General features: G+C 48.2%; 1 protein-coding gene across 15 annotated transcripts in view; it reads right to left on the minus strand.

The window, feature by feature from the left end:
- Positions 1 to 1530: 1530 nt before the first annotated feature.
- Positions 1531 to 19971, minus strand: part of ZNF618 (zinc finger protein 618) — a 115517-nt gene continuing 97076 nt past the window's right edge. For 9 of the 15 annotated variants that reach the window (XM_048512228.1, XM_048512235.1, XM_048512224.1 and 6 more), the window contains 5 exons: positions 16481 to 16525; positions 10670 to 10813; positions 9155 to 9232; positions 6603 to 6704; positions 1531 to 5259 (listed from right to left, as the gene is read on the minus strand). In XM_048512228.1, the coding sequence (XP_048368185.1) occupies positions 3746 to 5259; positions 6603 to 6704; positions 9155 to 9232; positions 10670 to 10813; positions 16481 to 16525 (1883 nt within the window). In that variant the 3' untranslated portion in view covers positions 1531 to 3745. The remainder of the gene's footprint in view (positions 5260 to 6602; positions 6705 to 9154; positions 9233 to 10669; positions 10814 to 16480; positions 16526 to 19971) is intronic. The other 6 variants (XM_048512232.1, XM_048512233.1, XM_048512239.1 and 3 more) reach the window with 3 other exon arrangements.

The following is a 19971-nucleotide window of genomic DNA, read 5'->3' on the forward strand; positions in this document are numbered from 1 at the left end:
CACAAGCAGCTGTCTTAAAATACATCAGACCACTGTTTAGCAGTCAGTTCTGCCTATACCAGAGGTGTCCAACTTTGCGCTTCAGATGTTCATGGACTACAATTCTCATCATCCCCTGCTGGCATGGCCAATTGGTCATACTAGCAGGGGCTGATGGGAATTGTAGTCCATGAACATCCGAAGCACCAGAGTTGGACACCCCTGGCCTATACTGACTGGCAGTGGCTCTCCAGGGTCTCAGTCTTACCCATCCTCTCTCTACCTCCTTTAAAATCAAGAAGGTACAATCCAGCATTTTATAGCAGTGGTAAAGCTTTGGCTTAGCTGAGGTTTGGTACAATGCCTTTTCCTGCCTTGCGACAGTTTACAGCCACTTCATTACCACATATACATAGGCCTGAAACATAGTATTGGCCTTAACTACCTGTTGCTGAAGCCTCTAGCACTTGGGACAGAAACAGCTGTTAGAATTTGCCTGTGTTCTCCTTGGTTTGCAGTAGGAATGGGTGGAACAACCTCCCACAGTCATTCCAAAGTTGCTTAGCACAGCTCAATGTTATAGGGTGTTGGATTTCAAAAAGATCCTTTGCTGGAAGGATAAATGATGAGAGGTCTGCACCTACACTTGGAGAAGAAGATCCTTTCTCAGCTTACTAGTAGATGATAGAACAGCTTTTCTCTACATCAGGAATCCCCAACCTTTTTGAGCCTATAGTAGTGCTGGGATTCAAATAATTAACAACTGGTTGTTTACAAGGACCATTTTAACAACCGGTTCTGCTGAAGTGGTGCAAACTGGCTGAATCCCATCACTGGCCTATAGGCACCCTTGGAATTCTGATACAGTGTAGTGGGCTCAGTCACAAGATGGCTGCCACAGGAGGCAGAGCCAGCCGCAAAAAGGTTGTCAAGCTTACACACAGTGAAGACCTTCGTGTTGTTGGGGCAGCTGGTGCTAAAGCAACTTTTAAAAAAATCAGCACAAATCTCCAGTGTCCAAAGAGATGCCACGCTAGTCAAAACCCACACATGGCCTTACCCACTTTATAAAAGCTCTCGGAAGGTACCAGGAATGGCATCAATGGCCACCATGGGGGAGAGGACCCCTTGCAGAATTGGGCCAGGCAAAGTGGGTCAAGCTACTATGGTTTCCTAGTCTTTTGCTGGGTAACCAAGGAGGTAGGTACCTGGTCCACCAAAATCCAAGCCAGGAGAAGATGGACTCCTCTCCCTGCAAGGAGCTAGGGCAGACATGGCTGTTCCCAACCACACTGCATGTGCCAAACAGAGCCTTTTAACATGAAATTAGCCTTAAAAAGAGTTTAGGTTAATGAGAAAAGAAAAAGCCTGATCCTGAAAAAAGAAGAAGAGTTGAATTTATATCCCCCTTTCTCTCCTGAAGGAGACTCAAAGGGGTTTACAAACTCCTTTCCCTTCCCCCCTCGCAACAAACACCCTGTGAGGTAGGTGGGGCTGAGAGAGCTCTGAAGAATTGTGACTAACCCAAGGTCACCCAGCTGGTGTGTGTTGGGAGTGCACAGGCTAATCTGAATTCCCCAGATAAGCCTCCACAGCTCAGGCGGCAGAGCAGGGAATCAAACCCAGTTCCTCCAGATTAGAGTACACCTGCTCTTAACCACTACGCCACTGCTGAGGGTGTAGTTTGAAGAGGCCCTTGTGGCAATGAGTCTGATTTGGTGTCTGATTCAGAGGGAGCCACTACAAGACTGTGACAATCCAGACTGAGGCTCTGAGAAGATTGTACCTCTGTCACCATAGGTGCTAGTGCCAGGTGACAGCAGGCCAAGCTATGTGCATCATCTTTTCACCCTAATCCCCCCTCCCCAAACCTACACCTGCAATATCGATGCACAAGAGGCTACCAAACTGACTCATCCAACTGTTGCCTACAGGGCATGCGTGCATGTCAATTGCAAGCCCTGTCCACAGCTGCGCCACAATGTACCACCTCCCATAAAGCTGTCAGAACTCAGCAGGTACTACAGGGAAGGGGACAAACAGGTACATGAGTCTGGAGATGAAAGAGAAGCACAGACTCACTTTGTACTAAACTTCCAATTGCTCTGGAAAAGAATCAGAGCAGAAATGGCTCCATACTACAAGATGAGACCTTTTCCCATGGATATCTTTCTGGCCCGGCCCGGCCCAGCCCAGGCAGGAAGAGGTGACTGGATGGTGACTGCTTTGGTTGCCAAAGCATCCCCTGTAAGGTTTTACAGTAATTGTGATTGGCTGAGGAGCTGTCGAAGTCAGGATTAAACCACCCGTCTGTCTACACACTTACACGATAGAAAGGAAATGGACACATTCAGTGACAAGACAGCTGGCAGAAGCAAGCAGGTCTATGTAAGCATTCGCCTACAGGTTCATCTTACCTTCTGCCCAATATCAGCAAAACCAGCATTTCCATAAAGGACAATACACTGCACCAAGGTCAACTATTGCTTTAAATGTGGATATCCTAGAGCATAGGTGTCAAACTCGCAGCCCTCCAGATGTTATGGACTACAGTTCCCATCATCCCCTGCCAGCATGATGGGAACTGTAGTCCATAACATCTGGAGGGGCGCAAGTTTGACACCTGTGTCCTAGAGGGAAGGCTCATGGCATAGATGCGTGACCAGTCTTAATCTCACAGTAATTTTGGAGAGGGCAGAGAAAGAAAGGGGTTCTGACAAACTCAGGTGTAGGTCAACTGATGATGGTATCTCACCACGAGCAAGAATCCTGAACCAATGCACCATCTCCCTCTCTGTCTCTCTCTCAGCGCTAGAATCTGCACAGAGACCTTTTGTGATGTATCAGTGCAAGGAGCCCGTGTATCCGGAAATCTTATTTGGGAAGGGAGGAGGTCATATTGTATGTATAAAAAAATAGAAACACCTATAGGAAAAAAAAACCCCAAATTTGTTACAGACATTCTTTGCCACAATAAATTCTCTCAGGTCTAACTTAACATCTTTTCAAAAGGCAAAATTGCTAGCTATTTAACTCAGAAAATGAGAGACAGAATAGTTATTTTTCTTTCTTTTTTTAAAAAAACGCTCTTAATAATAATAATTTAAACGATTCCTTCAAGTCTCCCTTCCTGATTACTAGAGATAATGGGTGTTTTGGAAACACAGCTGCCCTTGTGAACTTGCACTGTTATGTTCCAAAGGCTGAGACAGAACACCTTCATGGTATACAGTTATCTTAGGAGCAAAGTCCAGTGTGGATCTAGGAAAGCAGGTGTGAGTCTTCCTGGCAAGAGGGCCCATGAGATGGTTGGGAAGGGGTGTGTGTGTATGTGCGAAACAGAACAGCATGGAAGGAGAAAGAGAAAAACCAACAACAATTCAAGTCACTAGAACTCAGCTGCCTGAAGACGTCAGAGTGTAAGCATCCAATAGGTCTGCCCCCCTCCCCAGTGTAAGTATGTTTATCAAGTTCACACACGCACGCACACACTCTCTCAAGGAAGGAGTGTGTTCTTAGCAGAGGTGTGGCTCTGGTACACACCCAGCATCCTTTCCATCCTAGCTTTTTATATACACATTAAATATATATAATATATATAAAAAGCAATTTTGTTTCCCAGGGCAATCAGAAATGAGGTCCACAGTGTTTAGAACTTAAATTGGATTCTTTGTTTGGGACAGTGTTTTGTATGTGTAGAGGGTTGTGTAGGAAGGTAACTTTCCCCCCATCTCCCTCCCTCCCTCCCCCTCCCTCCTATTGAGTTTTAAAGCATGTTGGACTTCAAGAACATGAGTTTGTTCATATCTTCTGGACTGAGCAGCCGTCTCCTCTTGATCAAGAGGGCCTGCTCGCACATATTTACACAATTGCTTCTGGCACCCACAGCGGGCACTGCTAGGAGCCAAAAGGCCAACTTGGCTAGTTTTGTATGCTTCTGAGTAACGCAGGACCAGTACTGCAAGAGATCAGGTGTAGCTTGGAAGAGGGGCTCCTGCAGGTAGTCGTAGACTTCGCTTTTGCCCGATCGGTCATCTTCCTGAGTTGGTGAGCTTTCGCTTGAGGTCCGTGGTTTTTTGGTGGAAGGCTCAAACTCTGGCTCCTCTGCCCAAGACTCTTTGACTTCATGGATCAGCTCACAGACCTTGCCAATGATCTCCTCGTGCTGATATGGTGGGACCGGGCGCAACTTCTGCTGTGGATCCAGGATCATGGCAACTTTGTGCGCCGAGTGGACCTTGAAGTTTTCCTTCAAGGCCTCCAGAAAGAGGTGGCACAGTTTGCTGACGATGCCCGCGTCATTGGCTTTGGATGTGAAGAGCTTCTCCAATTTCACGTATGTGGGCAACACCAGCTGTAAGGTGGGCCGACTCTCGTTGCTTAGTTCGATGACGGCTTGCTTTACCGGAGCCAAAATGGCGGCCAGGTTGCTGAGCAAGTGCTTGTTAAGGTTCTGGATGAGATTCATCTTCTTGGCTCTGCTGTAGAACTCGCAAATCTGCTCGTAGCGCTCGTGAACGAGCAGCAGGGAGTCCGTCACGGAATTCCAGCAGGGCGGGGGCGATGTCTCCTCAAGGGAGCCAAAAGTCTCCTTAGAGATCCCTGTTGAACCTGCCAGATCCTCACACACGTTCAACAACTCAATGACTTCGTGCATGTTGCGAGCCTGAAGAGTTCGCTTGTTCAGGACACTCTGCACGACCGAGTTCAAGGCACACGCCGAGCAACGCAGGCACATACCTGCTTTGGAGAAAGCGGAGGAACTCACCTTGCAGTCTGTGACATACACCGTTCTGATCTCAGACATCACAAACTCAGATAGCACGTTCTGCACCCAATGGTGGACCAAGTCCCCGTTATCTCTAATATCCACTCCCTTGATCCCCAAAACATAGCTCTTGATGCTATTGCCTTCTGCCTGGTAAGCAGTCAGGATATAGCACGAGTCAGGGCCGACGCTCTGGGAGTGACATGTGACACCTATGCCCGAACAAGCATTGCTGCCCAGAGCACAGGTGACCTTCACCTTCACCTGGTTGTACATCCGAGGCAAATGCTTCAGAGCCAGCGTGTTGAAGTTGCCCAGGATCTCAGTGACTGAGAATGCGCCGTAGCGGGCACCGCTGTCAACAAGGGTTTGAGCCAGCTTGATGAACTCCTTGCCGCTCACCACGCTCAGCGTCCCCAGGTCAGCACACATCACTCGTAGCAGCCTCTCGGCGATGTTCTGCCGCTCCTTCTCGGGGATCGCACTGTTGGTTAGTGAGCTGCTAGCTGATGCTGTAGGAAAGGGGAGGAGAGGGGACAAACCTTTAGCTGCAAGACAGGACACACTGCAGCAGAGCCATTCAAAAACAGCCTGTGCTGCTTTACACAAGGAAGCCGGCAGGTGTCCTTGACATTCTAATATGGACCAATTCAAGCGTAGCGTTGACTACATGCTGAGTGGGTAGCTGGTCCCACAAACTTTCCCAATGGTGTGGCCTCTGCTCTTGGGGGTGAGAAGAGCTGAGACTCGGTGGCAGAGCTCACGCTTTGCTTGCAGAAGTTCCCTGGACCACCAGCTGCTGATCTCTACTCTGGCATTCGAGAATGGAAGGGGGAGGTGCAACAAACGATCCCCACAACACGGAGAACTGCACACAGTGGCTCACATACATCTCAAAGTGACAGCAGTATGATTCAATAAACTGACTCCAACCTGCTCCTGAGTCTCAAATAATGCCCAACACACAGTCATCAATACAGGCACAATGCTATGAATTCAAAATGTTCATTTGCATCAGCAACTCAATATTTTCATTTGCATCAGTAACGCAATACATTAAAAAGTCCACAGGCATTTACAGTCTCAATATCTTCTTCCAAAAGATAACTTTTGTTGGCTAGGACTTAGTTTTGCTGAACAATAACTCAAATGCTTCCAGTGGAAAATAAATATTTACATACATCCCGGTCATAAAGAGACCTCAAAGTCGAATCACAAGTTGAAGTCTGGGCTGACCAGATTCCAGGTAAACTCTGCTCTCGAGAAAGGACTCTTTCAATTGCAGTGGCAAAGCTAGAAGGGGAAGGGGAGTGCGCCTTGCACTGGGCGCACGCCGGGGGAGAGGGCACGGAAAACCACAATTCCCAGGAGACCTTGGGGTTCACAAAGTCTCCTGGGAAGTATAGTTTCCATCAGGCCGTTTTTACTGAGAACAGGCCTTTAGCAGCCTGAAAAAGTTCTGAAAAAGGGAAGGAACTGAGGCAAGTGTGGGAAGGGGGTGGGTGGAAAATATAGAACGCGCACTGGGGGCAGTTTGGCCCAGATACGCCTCTGTTCAATTGGCCAGGGTTTATGCTTACAATCTCTGGAAAGATCTGAAAAGCCCTCCAGGGACTGCAGGTTTCTGACGGGACAGCTTCCTCAGACTTCCTTCTGTTCAGTTAATGTCCTCTGATTTTGCTATCTGCTAGTCAAGCAGCAGACTAAGGAGATTGAGGAACAAGTTTGAGTCAGTTTATTGAATGATATTACTGTCACTTTAGCTTTAAGATGTATATAAGCCATTGGGTGCAATTCTCTGTGTTAGGATCTCTGCTCCGGAGCATCTTAACACACAAGGCTCACAGGTACATACTGTTGTTAGTATTGTTTCTTTGGAGGTGTGGTTTCCACTTTTCTTCCACCACTGCTGGAGGTGACCTGGGGTGGTTGGAGGCGAGGCTGTTTTCATTGTCAGCTGTGGGGAACAACGAAGGAGGCAAGAGAATCTACAGGTCACTTTCAACTTGGAAAAAACATTCCAATCAAGACACAAAGTTCTGTTAATCACTTGCCCAACAGAGTCTGCCTCTGTTCTATGGTGCGCTGAGATGACATTAGGTCCCCAAAAGCAGAAAGGCCACTGTTGTTTCCCGGCATTAGCTCAGACAACACCCAGCTAAACTTTGCAGATGTTGATGAAGAAGAAGACGACTTTATTTACAGTCAATGACCAAATATTTGCAGATGATGGGATCTACTAGTCCAGTGATGGTGAACCTTTTCGAGACCGAGTGCCCAAATTGCAACCCAAAACCCACTTATTTATCGCAAAGTGTCAGGAGGCCTGTTATTATGGGGCATTTGCTATTGCTGCTTTCTGTATGCTGGGGGTGGTGGAATGGATTAATTGCATTTTTAACTGACTTTCAACTGTCTTCTGTATGATGTTATACTGTACCAGGTGCTGCTCAAGGTCAGTGCCTGGCCATTTCTACTGTTATCTCTTTCACAGTTCCTTTTGGGCATGCTTTCCCAGGATGGGGGGTGCTAGCTGCTTTAACTACTGGGTTTTGCGCGGGCAAACCTCAGTACTGGCATGACCAGAGAAGATCCTCTATACTCAATAAACTACTGTTCTGATATATGAGTTTGTTTCAGTTTTTGGGATTCTGACACAAAATGCCAACATGGCAATTTAACCTGAATACTGAGGTTTTAGTTTAGAAAAAACGGTTGGCTCCAAGGCATGTGTTACTCAGGAGTAAGCTTGGTGGTGATTAGTGGCTTTGCTTTGAAGCAACCATGCAACGCTTCCAATGGATGAATCCCGATCCTAAGAGGGTTTACTCAGAAGCAAGCCCCATTGCCAGCAACCGAGCTTACTCCCAGGTTCATTCTTCACATGAAAATCAGTGGGGTTTAACAGCGCTTAACAGGGTTACCTACACTGCTTCCCCAAAACTAGGTCTTAGGTTTAATGCTAATAATTGAGTCCAGCGGCCCAGGCCAGCCTAGAGGGGGGGGGCACTCTGTGCGTGCCCACAGAGAGGGCTCTGACTGCTACCTCTGGCATCCATGCCATAGGTTCGCCACCACTGTACTAGTCCAAGTGTTGTAACACCTGAAGAGAGGACTCATACAGGAATGGACTAGGATGTTAAAATGGCCCAACATGCTGCTGCCAGACATGACTGCCTGCACAAATAGATGTTGTTTGTGGTGACTGCTTAGTTAAGGCTTGTTGGTGGCCTCCGGCACAACAATCCACTGGTAACTTCCCTGGGAAATTGAAGGGTAATCCGTTCCCAGTCTTGCGTCAGATTATAGCTCCTCTTCCAATGAAACACCATCACTTGGCAAGCCATGAACAGTCAATAAGATTAATGAGTTTCAGTTTCTTTTTCTTTTATCTTTTAGGCAGTAAATCTGGGTCCTCAAAACTCTACAGGTCCTAGATTGAGGCACAATTTTTCCATTCTGTACCAAATCCTTTAAACCGGCTACTATCTAGCCAGTCCCTTCTGTGCAATTGCAGTAAACTGCCAAAATGACATTGCAGCAGAATCGTCAGACCAGAGCAAAGAACCCCCATGGCACTCCGTCATATCCTGTACTGCATAATTATACTGTAGTAGTGGATAATACACAAGGTAAAGGGCGTGGTCACGGAGGACGCTGTTCCAATTCGGGTCTCCCATTTGCATTCTAATTGCTTATTCCCATCACGCAGATCTCGGCTGGGTGCTCTCTTAATTATCCAACAGTCCCCAAGAGTGCCTCTAGGAAAAGATCCCAGACCCTTATCCTCATGGCTACTATCCCGGCATCCATGACAGAAAGAGCTAGGCACAACTCCCTTGCTTTCAAGTGTAATTATTTAATTCATTTATACCAGGAGTGTCCAACTCTGGCACTTCAGATGTTCATGGACTACAATTCCCATCAGCCCCTGCTTTATACCTTGCCTTTCTCTCCAATGGGAACCCAAAGCACTTGTTCTCCTCTCAAGTACAAGTACAAATACCTCTATTGGCATAAAATTAAAATATACATGTAGTCAGAAAGGTTTATTGATTAAAATGGTAACAGTTGCGGTAAAAATTGATGTCGTTTTTGAAAAAAATAACGATTTGTGATCATTTTAAAAAACAAACGTGAACCCAAATACAGCAATTCTGCCCAAGACAGAACCACAGCCATGATTTCCCAGGGGAAACACATCGATGAGAAAGGCACCTAAACCTTGATGCAGAAATTCACAGGGCGGAAAAATCATACAGCTTTTCAGTCTAAGGAAGTTTCCTTCACGTTCTGGGGGACTGTTCCACAAACATTTCCAACAAAAGGAATATCTGCTGGGTCAGAGACCACCGCTGAACCCAAGCTCGTTTTCGTGGCTTTGCAGAAGTGATTTAACAGGCTTACCAGCGTGGGATTGCATGTGTTCCAGAAGATTGTTGTAGAACTGGAATTGGATTCCGCAGGCCCCACAGGTGTATGGTTCTGAAAGAGGGAGGCAAGAATGGGAGAGTTAGACTCTGCCAGGATACAGCTGGCCCACACCTCCTCCAAGTACAAAGAACCAGATGGCTCAGCCCTGCAAATGGCAGCTCTGTTTTGGGCAACAGGAGCTGAGACATGTAGAACTGGCCAGAAGTACTCCACATCACAGCTAAAAAAGGGAGTCCAGAATATACCTGCCTGGAAGGGGAAGGCTAAGCAAAATCATCCAGCCTGCTGTTGCTACCTGAAACCTCACAGGTGGGACTCCTGCTTGAAGTCTATACCTCTTTGCTGGAGCAGGCCCCTGAGTTAGCAGTTTCTGCTCAGGTTACTTACAGGATTGCATTGTGTTCCTCCCAGAGCTTCTGCGATAAAGCCCGGACTCCTGAATGCCACCAAAGGGACGACTCCAAAAGGGGAGCCACCATGATGGGGACACAAGGGCAACGGCCTTTATCCTTGAGCCAGAAATACTGGGAGGGCTAAAGAAGGATCATGAAGATAAGGGGTAGGGTGGGAATCCTAGACTTCAACTGCCTCCTTACTAGGGAGATAGTTCTGTGCCCTGGGGAGGAGGGCTGCTATCCAGCTGATCCTGGTGTCCCTGGCCTGGTAGAGAGAGACACGGTGGTGGGACACAGGCTGACTGTTCTAAGAAAAGGAGGCCAGGCTGCTGGTTGGGCACTCCTCCTTCGATTCTGCTTCCCAGCCAGCTGTGACCTGAGGTTGGGCCCCTTGGCCTTAAAAGATCCTGCTGCTGAATGCTAGGACAGTAGGTGGGTTCTATCCTGCACGAGCAGTCTGGCACTCATGTATTGCAGAGGCCTGGCTGGATGAGGATGTGGCATCAATTTGACCCTGCTCTGTTCAGCAAGCTGGACCATGGGGATGATGGGGAGTTATGGTGGTCTACTATGATTCCATCCACCAATTGAGGAGCCTCATCCACCAGTCTGCCAGATTTGAGTGTGTGCTCCTGAAGGTGTGTGACCAGGACAAGCTAGGGATTCTGGTGTACCCCCCCCCCACCCCCCCGCCACCACTGCCAGCCCCTGCCACCATGGCCAATTGGCCATGGTGGCAGGGGCTGATGGGGATTGTAGTCCATGAACATCTGGAGAGCCGCAGGTTGCAGACCCCTGGCCTAGCCATCTCTCTTCTGGAGGTAGTCAATCTGATCTCAGGATACTAATGGAAGTCCCAAGACTGGTGATCCTGGGTGACTTTGACATCCTTGCCAAGACCAGGCCGTCAAGAGGATTTCATGGCCTCCATAACAGCCCTGGGACTCTTCCAAGTGATTACTGGCTTCACACATTTATCTATGCCCACGCTGGATTTGGTCTATTATACTGCTGGGAAGGCGATCTGGAGGGGGCAGTTAAAGCTTACTCCCTTGTCACAGACAGATCATTACCTGATAAAGATCAGACTTACTGCTTCCTCTTTCCTCCGCAGGGGTGCTGGACCCATTAAGATGGTCTGCCCCAGGCGCCTGATGGATCCTGATGGGTTCCTGTTGGCGCTTGGGGATTTTCCCACCTTGGTTGCTGCCGATTCTGTCGAGGCTCTGACCGTTCTCTGGAATAGGGAGATGGCTCGGGCTGTTGACACAATCGCCCCAAGCACCTTCTCCCCCCACGACAGAGCCAAGAAATCTCCCTGTTCACTGGGGAGCTGATGGCAATGAAATGGGAGGGGTGATGGCTGAAGTGCCCCTGGCAGAAAGCCCACAGCGAGACTAATCCAATGTGGCACAGAACCATCTTGAGAGCCTATTCTGGGGGAGTGATGGCAGCGAAATGGCCAAATTTCTCTACCACCACGCTGCCTGCGTGTGTCCAGCTGAGCTGTTTTGTGTTGTTTGGGGGACTTTTCCATTACAGTCTCAGGGATCTGGACTTTGACCATATGATAGCCCTGCTGTGTTCAAATTGCCACTTACTTTGCAGACAAAATCACTCTGGGTTAGATGCTGGCATGGATGCGTGTCCGAATGATGTGCCTCTGGCATCTGTTTGTCCAGTTCACATGGATACTTTTCAGCTTGTGGATTTTGAGGAATCGGACAAAATCCTTGAGATCTACTAACTGCGACCTTGATAATGCTGGATCTCATATAGGCCTTTGATACTACTAACCACTGTATCCTCCTGAGTGGCCTGTCACACATGGACTAAGGAACACTGTTTTATGGTGTTTCAAGATCTTTCTGGTGTGCTGGATATAAGAAGATAGTGTTGGGGATTCTTGTTCTGCCCCATGTCCTGTGGGGTGCCATCTTGTCCCCCATGCTATTTAGTATCTATATGAAGTTACCAGGAGGGACCATCAGGAGGTCCGGGCTACAACATCACAAATATGTGGACAACACCCAGCTGTACATTTCTTTTCCATCTAATTCCAAGGATGCTATCAATGATCTGAACCAGTGCTTGGAGTCAGTAATGGGCGAACAAGCTAAAACGTAATCCTGACACAACAGATGATATTTGGGTTAGCAGAAAGGCGGAGCATGAACTTCAGATCTCTCCTGTCTTGGCTGAGGTTATACTCCCCTTGAAAAGCCAGGTTCTCAGTTTGGGATTGATAGTTCTGATCTCTAGGAAACCGAGCGTCAGCTCAAAAGTTCTGGGAAAGCTCATCTCTCCTTGTAGGCTGTCTCCACACTTCTCCCTGCAAGCACAATGCACTGGCACAGTGGATACTGCAATACAGTGTATTCATCACTGCGCATACAGTGCATTCATCACTGCAATCCATATGTTTCAATCACGAGGGTCTTGAAAGGAATAGGAAGTATTCCTCAGCCATTTTATCCCAGGATCTGCTGCTTTAAAAATGCCATAGAGCCCAGACCTGCTCAGCACCACCGTACAGGAAGAAGAGGCTCCTATCTCCATTCCCCTACCCTGTTTTTCAAGAGCCCAAATGTCCCAGAGGTTTGGTCTCTTGAAAAATATCATGGGGCGGGGGGCGGGAGAGAGGACCCCTTCCCCCTGCACTGCAGTTCCAAGCAGGATCAGCCCCCCATGGAATTTTTAAAGCTGCAGAAATCCTGAGGATAAGTAGCTGCAGCATCCCCAGAGATGCTATCTGGAGACAATTCTGAGACCCCAAAACTAACCCTTTGCACCACGGCCCAGAACCACGAGAGAGGAAACTGTGTTAGAGCGGGAGCAGCAGAGCAGCAGACCTTCAATGCCAGAAGCCCCCGGTTAGCATCTCATCTGCCATAAACTCTGGAAGTGGCTTTGGGCAAACCACTCCTCTCAGCCTCTGTACAACCCCCCACCCCCACCCCGCTTAGAGGATGGGGAGAACACTGTGAACCGACTTGGCTGTCAGAATTACAAGAGCTGACTATGGGGTGATGTTCGTGCAGAACTCTACATAAACATGAAGTACCCCCCCCCCCCCTTGCAGACTGTAGTTGACTGAACGGTCCTTCATGAAGGAAGAATATCACACAGGAAAAAATATATCTTTTAAGGTTCACAAGAGTGTTCATTGGAATGACTGCCAGTCTTCTGTTTGAACTGGTACAGCCGGCCCACAGGATGGCCTAAAAGCTAAGCAGGATTGGCCCTGGTTTGTATTTGGATGAGAAACCATCAAGGAAGTCCAGAGTTGCGACCCAGAGGCAGGCAAGGGCAAACCACCTCTAAATGGTCCTTGCCTTGAAAACCTCATGAGGCGCCACCCCATAACATGGCTGTGACAATACTTTCTACCATCACCACCATACACAGGCTGGTTGTCTCAACGAGGGCTAGTTCTATGTCTGCATGATGAGATACCCCAAGTTGTTGTTCTCCTCCATCACCAGACAAGCAGTGGTGAAAAAAGACTTCTGAACACTTGCCCCAAACCAGCAGTGAACAGGATAAACTAGTTGGCCACCATATTCCTTTTCTGACGGTCAAGTCAATGATTACAACCTACTAGCTCAGAAATTCCACACCGAGAGTGGAACCTCAGCCCCTTTTTGTGGTTTCACTCTCCCTCACAGTAAGAATCTCAGCTACCGCGTGTGTCAAATCAGAGCACTGAAGACATTTCATTAGGAAGGAATTTTCATGGAACTGAGTCTACGCAGCACAGTCTACGCAGGAGTCTACGCAGCACAACTGTTCCGCTCCTCTCTTGCCCTGCTGCTCTTCCATCTTGTTCACCTTCCAAGAGCAGCTCCAATCACCTACTCAAATCCGCTTAAGCATTACTTTTCACGAACGCTTACGCAATGTTGGATTCCAGGATTGGAATCTGTTCTTCTTCCCAATGTCCACTTTGATGACTCACAAATCTCACCGGGTCTTGCCTGTACAAAGATTGCACCCTGAAGTTCACATTTCAAACTACCCCATTCAAATGGACTGCTTCCAAAAATAATCAGACACCCATTTTCTGGAGGGACAAAAACCACAAGAAAAATGGTGCCCCGGATTGCCAGCTGTTCTCCCACCCAAGTTCAGATGGGACCCTTGCTTAGTTCTCTGCGCTGTTTTCCTATCAACTTTGGTGTTCAGTGCACCCTCAGTTTTAAAATTCTTCACAGCTTATATGTATGTCCTGACACTCAGTATTTGCTCATATCCAAATCTATTTCTGCCCATGAGCTTTAGTCCCCTACTTCCACCACACTAAGCCACTCATACGCCTCCTAGGCCTTTAATACATTGTGCACATCCTTTTTGCAACACAAAAATGCTTGGTGGCAGCAGGAGGTTATGCGTCTGGAAACTAAGCAACCAAATGAGAGAGACATGCTGCTGTTACAAAGGTCACCTTAGTGCAAACTCGCCCATTTAAAACTGTGTCTCATCTGATCCAAGCACAAAGGCCTCAATTGTGCCCTTCCAACCTTCTTTCAACCATAGGGCAGCCACTCTTCCTACATGTGGCTGGAGCAGACTGATTATGTGGGTCTCCCACAGAACCCATGCGATCACCCTCTCTGTTGCAGCCGGGTCACTGAACATTTTCCAAGTCACAGGCAGATGAATGGTGTTTCATGTTTGCTAGAAGTCAGTCCAGAGATTGAAACAAAAATATGAACACACGTGCAAGCAACAGCATCTGTGCATTATGGCAACTTCTTGCAGGGGTCTGCAACCTGCGGCTCTCCAGATGTTCATGGACTACAATTCCCATCAGCCCAATTGGCCATGGTGGCAGGGGCTGGTGGGAATTGCAGTCCATGAACATCTGGAGAGCTGCAGGTTGAAGTCCCCAAAGCATATGCTACTTTTTGATTGGCCATGGTGGCAGGGGCTGATGGGAATTGATGGGAATTGTAGTCACAAACATCTGGAGAGATGCAGGTTGCAGACCCCAAAGCATATGCTACTTTTTGAAGGGGAACGCACATGATGGCCTGTTGAAGCACCTTGCTAGATCATGGTCACCAGCTAACTTCAACCAAGCCTTAGAGTTGGAGGAAATAAAGCTAAGCTAGATGGACCAATGATACATGGTAGCCACAGAGAATTTGCTTTGCATTCAGAATGGCCAGATCCAATCCCTGGGCCCAGCCTCTGCAGTAGAAAGACTTCTAGCAGAGCAGGATCTTTCTCCCTATGAGACCCCAGAGGGCTGCTGCCAGCCAGCATACTGATCCAGGACTTTGCCAAAAGGAATTTAATGGATTCATCTCCTATTATGCTGATTTTAAACCAATGCTGTTATCTTCCTGTTGGTTTCTATGCCCAATTTAAAGTGCCGGTTTTAACTTTTAGAGCCCTGCTCCTACATGAATTCAGAGAGCTCTGTGAATGCCAACGTGGGAAATTCCACGTGAGCTCCTCACAGGTCTGGGTCATGTAGAAGGGGACCTGTGGAAATCCCTCCCGAGGGAAACTTTGTGGCTGGAGCCAGGACTCAGCAGCTGGTGGCTGTAATATTTAAATAAACGGCGGGTATGAAAACAAGAACAGAAGAACCAAGTGTGCCACAAGAAAATCCCTAGTTTGACTCTCACCAATGCCTCATCCATCTCCATGCAGAGGTTCTATCTTGGAGGGTTACACTGATGATTCTGTGAAGATAATGCCCAGGAAGAGCTCAACACCAGAAAGCTACACTGCTGTAGCAAAACTGTTCTTCACAAAGATCTCATCTCAAGCCCTGCTTTCTGTGTCATGGAAATGAGGTAGTGCTGACCAGAGAGAGGGTAGCCCCTCTCTAGAGTGCCCTCTCCTGAGATTTGTCTGGCATCTGCTTCATTAGATACCCAATCTTTTATCTAAGCCAGTGATTCTCAACCTGTGCGTCGGGACCCCTTTGGGGGTTGAACGACCCGTTCACTGGGGTTGCCTAAGACCACGGGTCTTCAAACTATGGCCCTCCAGATGTTCATGGACTACAATTCCCATCAGCCCCTGCCAGCATGGCCAAGTGGTAGGGCTCATAGGAATTGTAGACTAGGAACATCTGGAGGGCCATAGTTTGAAGACCCCTCCCTAAGACTCTCTGCATCAGTGTTCTTCATTTGTAAAATGGATAAATATTAGGGTTGGGGGTCACCACAACATGAGGAACTGTATTAAAGTGTCGCGGCATTAGGAAGGTTGAGAACCACTGCTCTAAGCTTTTATTCAATTGCTGTGCTGCTTTAGTCTGAACTTTCTTTTCATCTGCTGAAGCTTTTAAAGAGATGCTTCTAGAGCCTGTTTTTTATGCCTGCATTTGTTTCACGCTACTAATTTTATCGATGGGCTGCTTGTTTTAACGTCTACGAGATGGCTGCAGGGCTGCAGATGGGGGTCCTTTTCAAACCCACTGCACTCTGACCTGCATTTTTGTTCTTGTTTACTAGCCTTCACAAACAGATTCTGGGCAAGCTGGGGATACATAATTCAAACTGGTAAAGCTAGAGGTGGGGCAGGGCAGGGGCGGAGCGGAGCGGAGTGAGGGGGAACTGCGCCTGAGGCACACGTGCGCCCCTGCCACGCCCTCGTCCACCCCCACCCTAGAATGTTCCTGCCACGCCCCCAGAACGCCCCCACAGGGGAGCGCGCCCGGTGCTACGCCACTGGGACAGGGTGTTTCTATATGGAGGAGGGGCTAGAAGAGGGTATGGCAGATCAACACTGACAGGTACCAGGAGGCCTTTGTGCCGCTTCTGCTCATTGCATAAACGTGGAGCAGTAAAACAAATATGGGGAAAAACCAGTTGGGCCAAGTTTAAGGGGAACTGGATGGAAAGAGCCACCTAAAAGCAGCACCACATGCATCCATCGCACTTACTTTGCAAAAGCGGGAAAGGATTTGAAACCAGGGGACTTGCGGTTTCTGAAAGAAAGAAAGAGATTCAGATATTGAGACTGAGAGAGAGCCTGTGCCGTCCGTCCACCACAGCTCGGTGCTCGATCATCTGCTCACTGATGCACGGGCTGCAAACACCGATTCCCAAGGATGACAACAAAAAGGCCATTTGCTACCCTAAGACATCTACTAAGGATTATAAGGACAGCCTTATACCAAGTCAGACCAGTGGCCTATTTAGCTTCCTATTGAGTCTTCTGATTGGCTGCAGCAATCCAGGATCTCAGGCAAAGGAAGGGCTTTCCCAAAACCAAAGATCCTTGCCAAGGACTGGGCATGGGGCCTCTGGGTCATGGGCCTCTCTCTTTGGTGTCAAGTTGGCTTATGCCAGTGCTGGAGAACCTTTGGCACTCCAGATGTTATGGACTACAATTCCCATCAGCCCCTGCCAGTATGGCCAATTGGGGCTGATGGGAATTGTAGTCCATAACATCTGGAGTGCCAAAGGTTTGCCACCACGGGTTTATGATGAGTCAGGTCACTGGCCCACCTGAGTTAGAGAGGAGCAGCTCTCCAGGGTCTTGGACAGAGGCATTTCCCAACACTTGTGCTTTGATTGGAGATAGTGGGAATTGAACCTGGGATCTTCTGCATGCAAAGCAGGTGCCCTGTGCACTGAAAGAAGCCTCAGCTCATGGCTCTCAGAGACCAACTCAGTTCGATAGAACTGGCTGCCACGGGGTTTCCTTTTCTTGTTTGAGGCTGCATATTAAATAATAAAAATTATTATACTGTCGTTGGTTTTGAGGCCCACACTGATTTTTAAAAAGATGTTTAAGGACACCTTCAGGCATTTGCAACGATCCACTTTGATATTTAATCACCTGTCCCACCTGAGCTCCCCACCTGAATGACTGAGGACGGGAGAACATGGTCACTGTGAGTGTTGGGGATGGGGGGGAGGAGAATATGTGCAGCAGAATTTGCACCGAGGGCTCATTTAGGATAATCTGGTGATGTGGGGAGTGGTTAGAGTCAGACCAGAGTTTGGGAGACTGCAGATGCAAACCTCTGCCAAGGATACTTGCTGGTTGACCTTGAGCCAGTCACACGCTCCCAAGCTAGCCTACCTCACAGTGGTGTTATGCAGATAACATGAAGGAGTGGAGGACAACATAAGCTGCTTTGGTTCCTCACTGGGGAGAAAAACAGGATACGAATGGAGTAAGCACATAAAGTTGGAGATGAAATGGCCAGCAAAGGAGACAGGGCAGACGTCTTAGTGCGACTACTTGCAGAATTTGGCTGCCAGCTGAGTTTTGCGGCCCCTGGCCATTTTGTTTATGCCTTCAGGAGACTAGGTTGGGTGTTGTAATCACAAGCAGAACAGCAAGGCTAGAAAGGGGAACATTTTACACAGAGCGACTGCCACGTCTGAAGGACTGGAGATGTTGTGAACATGGGAGACCTTCAAGACCTGTTTATGTGGTGGGAAGGAAAAGAAGAGGCAGGGGTGGATAAAATCACACCCGAGCGACTACCAAGATCTCCAAAATCAGGCAAGATCCCCAAAAGAAATCTTTTCCTGCATGCTAATGCATGCCATGTTGCCCCTTCTACAGTCCTTGCTTCCCACATGAAAAGCTGCCTTATGCAGTGGTCAAAGCCTCTAGCGCAGGGGTGGCCCAACCTATGGCACCCCAGATGTTCATGGACTACAATTCCCATCAGCTCCTGCCAGCATGGCCAATTGGGGCTGATGGGAATTGTAGTCCATGAACATCTGGGGTGCCATAGGTTGGCCACCCCTGCTCTAGCACAAGACAGTCTCCTCTGGTTGCCGATAAGCTCTCCAGAGTTAAGACCCTGAGAGGTCTTTCCTCCCAGCGTATGTCACCAAGCCCCTTCAGATGGGTATCGAACCTTCTGCATGTGCTCCTCTTCCAAACCAAGATCCTTTCCCCCAAGTTCTCCTTGGCCCCATCTGCACATGCAGAATAATGCACTTTCAATCCACTTTCAATGCACTTTGCAGCTGTGTGGAATACTTGCAAATAATTACGAAAGGGGATTGAAAGTGCACTATTCTGCATGTGCGAAAGGGGCCCTTCTGTATTATTAAACTCTGAGAAGGGACTTCCACACATCCACATTGCCCACATCCTCAATGGAAGTGAATGAATGGAGGTCAATCAAAACCAGGTGTAAGCAGACTTCAAGTCTTGTGTAATGTAACTGGAATCCCTGATCTGCTACAAAATTGACAAGGCAAAAGTGCACCCTTGGAAACCGAATTTGATGTATAAAGAACACCACCACTGCAACAGAAAGTCACTAATCCACAAAATAAAGTAAAATTCAAAATAAAAAGGCCACACTTGCTTACAACCACCTATCTACACTGCATTGTGAACCACACTGTGCGCATACATGCAAACCACACAAAACATGCCAAGAGAAAGATCCAGGACTACAGGATGCTGACCTCAGAACCTGCACACACTGGAATAACGGTTTTAGCTGGATCTTAAGGAGTAGTTCTTTTACAAAAATGCCGCCATTCCACACCTCGCAGTCATGGTAAGAAGGTGCATGATGCCTCCTCATTCACATACTTTAAACCCCTCCTTTCCAGAGAGCCTTGGGCACAAACCTCCCGCCCCTCGTCCAGGCTGAAACAAAACCTAAGCAACTAGGGCCCTTTCCCCACTTACCCTTGTCGGAGGGTTGCTGTGCACAATTCACAGCGCACGCAATTCCTGGCGCGCACCCCGGCTTCCCCACGACCTCGCGCTCTGCGCGGGGTCATCAAAAGGCACCATTTGAAAAGGTGCCAGGAATTACGCGCGCTGAGGGGGCGTGAGAGAGGCAGCGTCGGGGTGGCTGCGTTCTCGCCGCCCCTGAAGTGGGGAATGCAGCTGGACCCCGCGCTACTTTTGGAGAGTAGCGCGGGGCTTAAGGTAAGTGGGGAAAGGGCCTAGAATGAGTCAGAAAAATTTAGACTGTTTGCTCCTTTGGGCAGGGGTTTTCTGCCTTGTACTTTTGTCAGTTAAATGATTTTAAGGTCACATTGATTTTTAAAAAGATGCTTAAGGCCATCTTCAGGTAGTTGTTCAGATCCCTCTTGAGATTTAATTGCACCGTCTCAGCTCTAACTTCTGCAGCAGGGGAGGGGAAATACATAGTCATTGTCAGTGTTGGAAGAGGGGGTGGGGGTGGATCTAGCGATCTAAATGCATATGAATGGCGATCAATTCTCATGGGACAAAATCTCCTGTCCTTGGAGTCTTTGCTAGCACGCCAAAGGCCCCCACCACGACCCATTAGATGATTTTATAGTTTATATGAAGCTCTTTCTCTCTCCGTCTCTCTCATGTAGCCATTAAGAAGACTGGGCCAGACTATTCTGATGGGTTGCATGCCCAGCTTCACAGGTCTCTCTCTCTCTTTCATACACGCACAGAAAGAGAGAG

Source organism: Sphaerodactylus townsendi, linkage group LG12 (assembly GCF_021028975.2).
Source record: "Sphaerodactylus townsendi isolate TG3544 linkage group LG12, MPM_Stown_v2.3, whole genome shotgun sequence".
Lineage (NCBI taxonomy): Eukaryota > Metazoa > Chordata > Lepidosauria > Squamata > Sphaerodactylidae > Sphaerodactylus > Sphaerodactylus townsendi.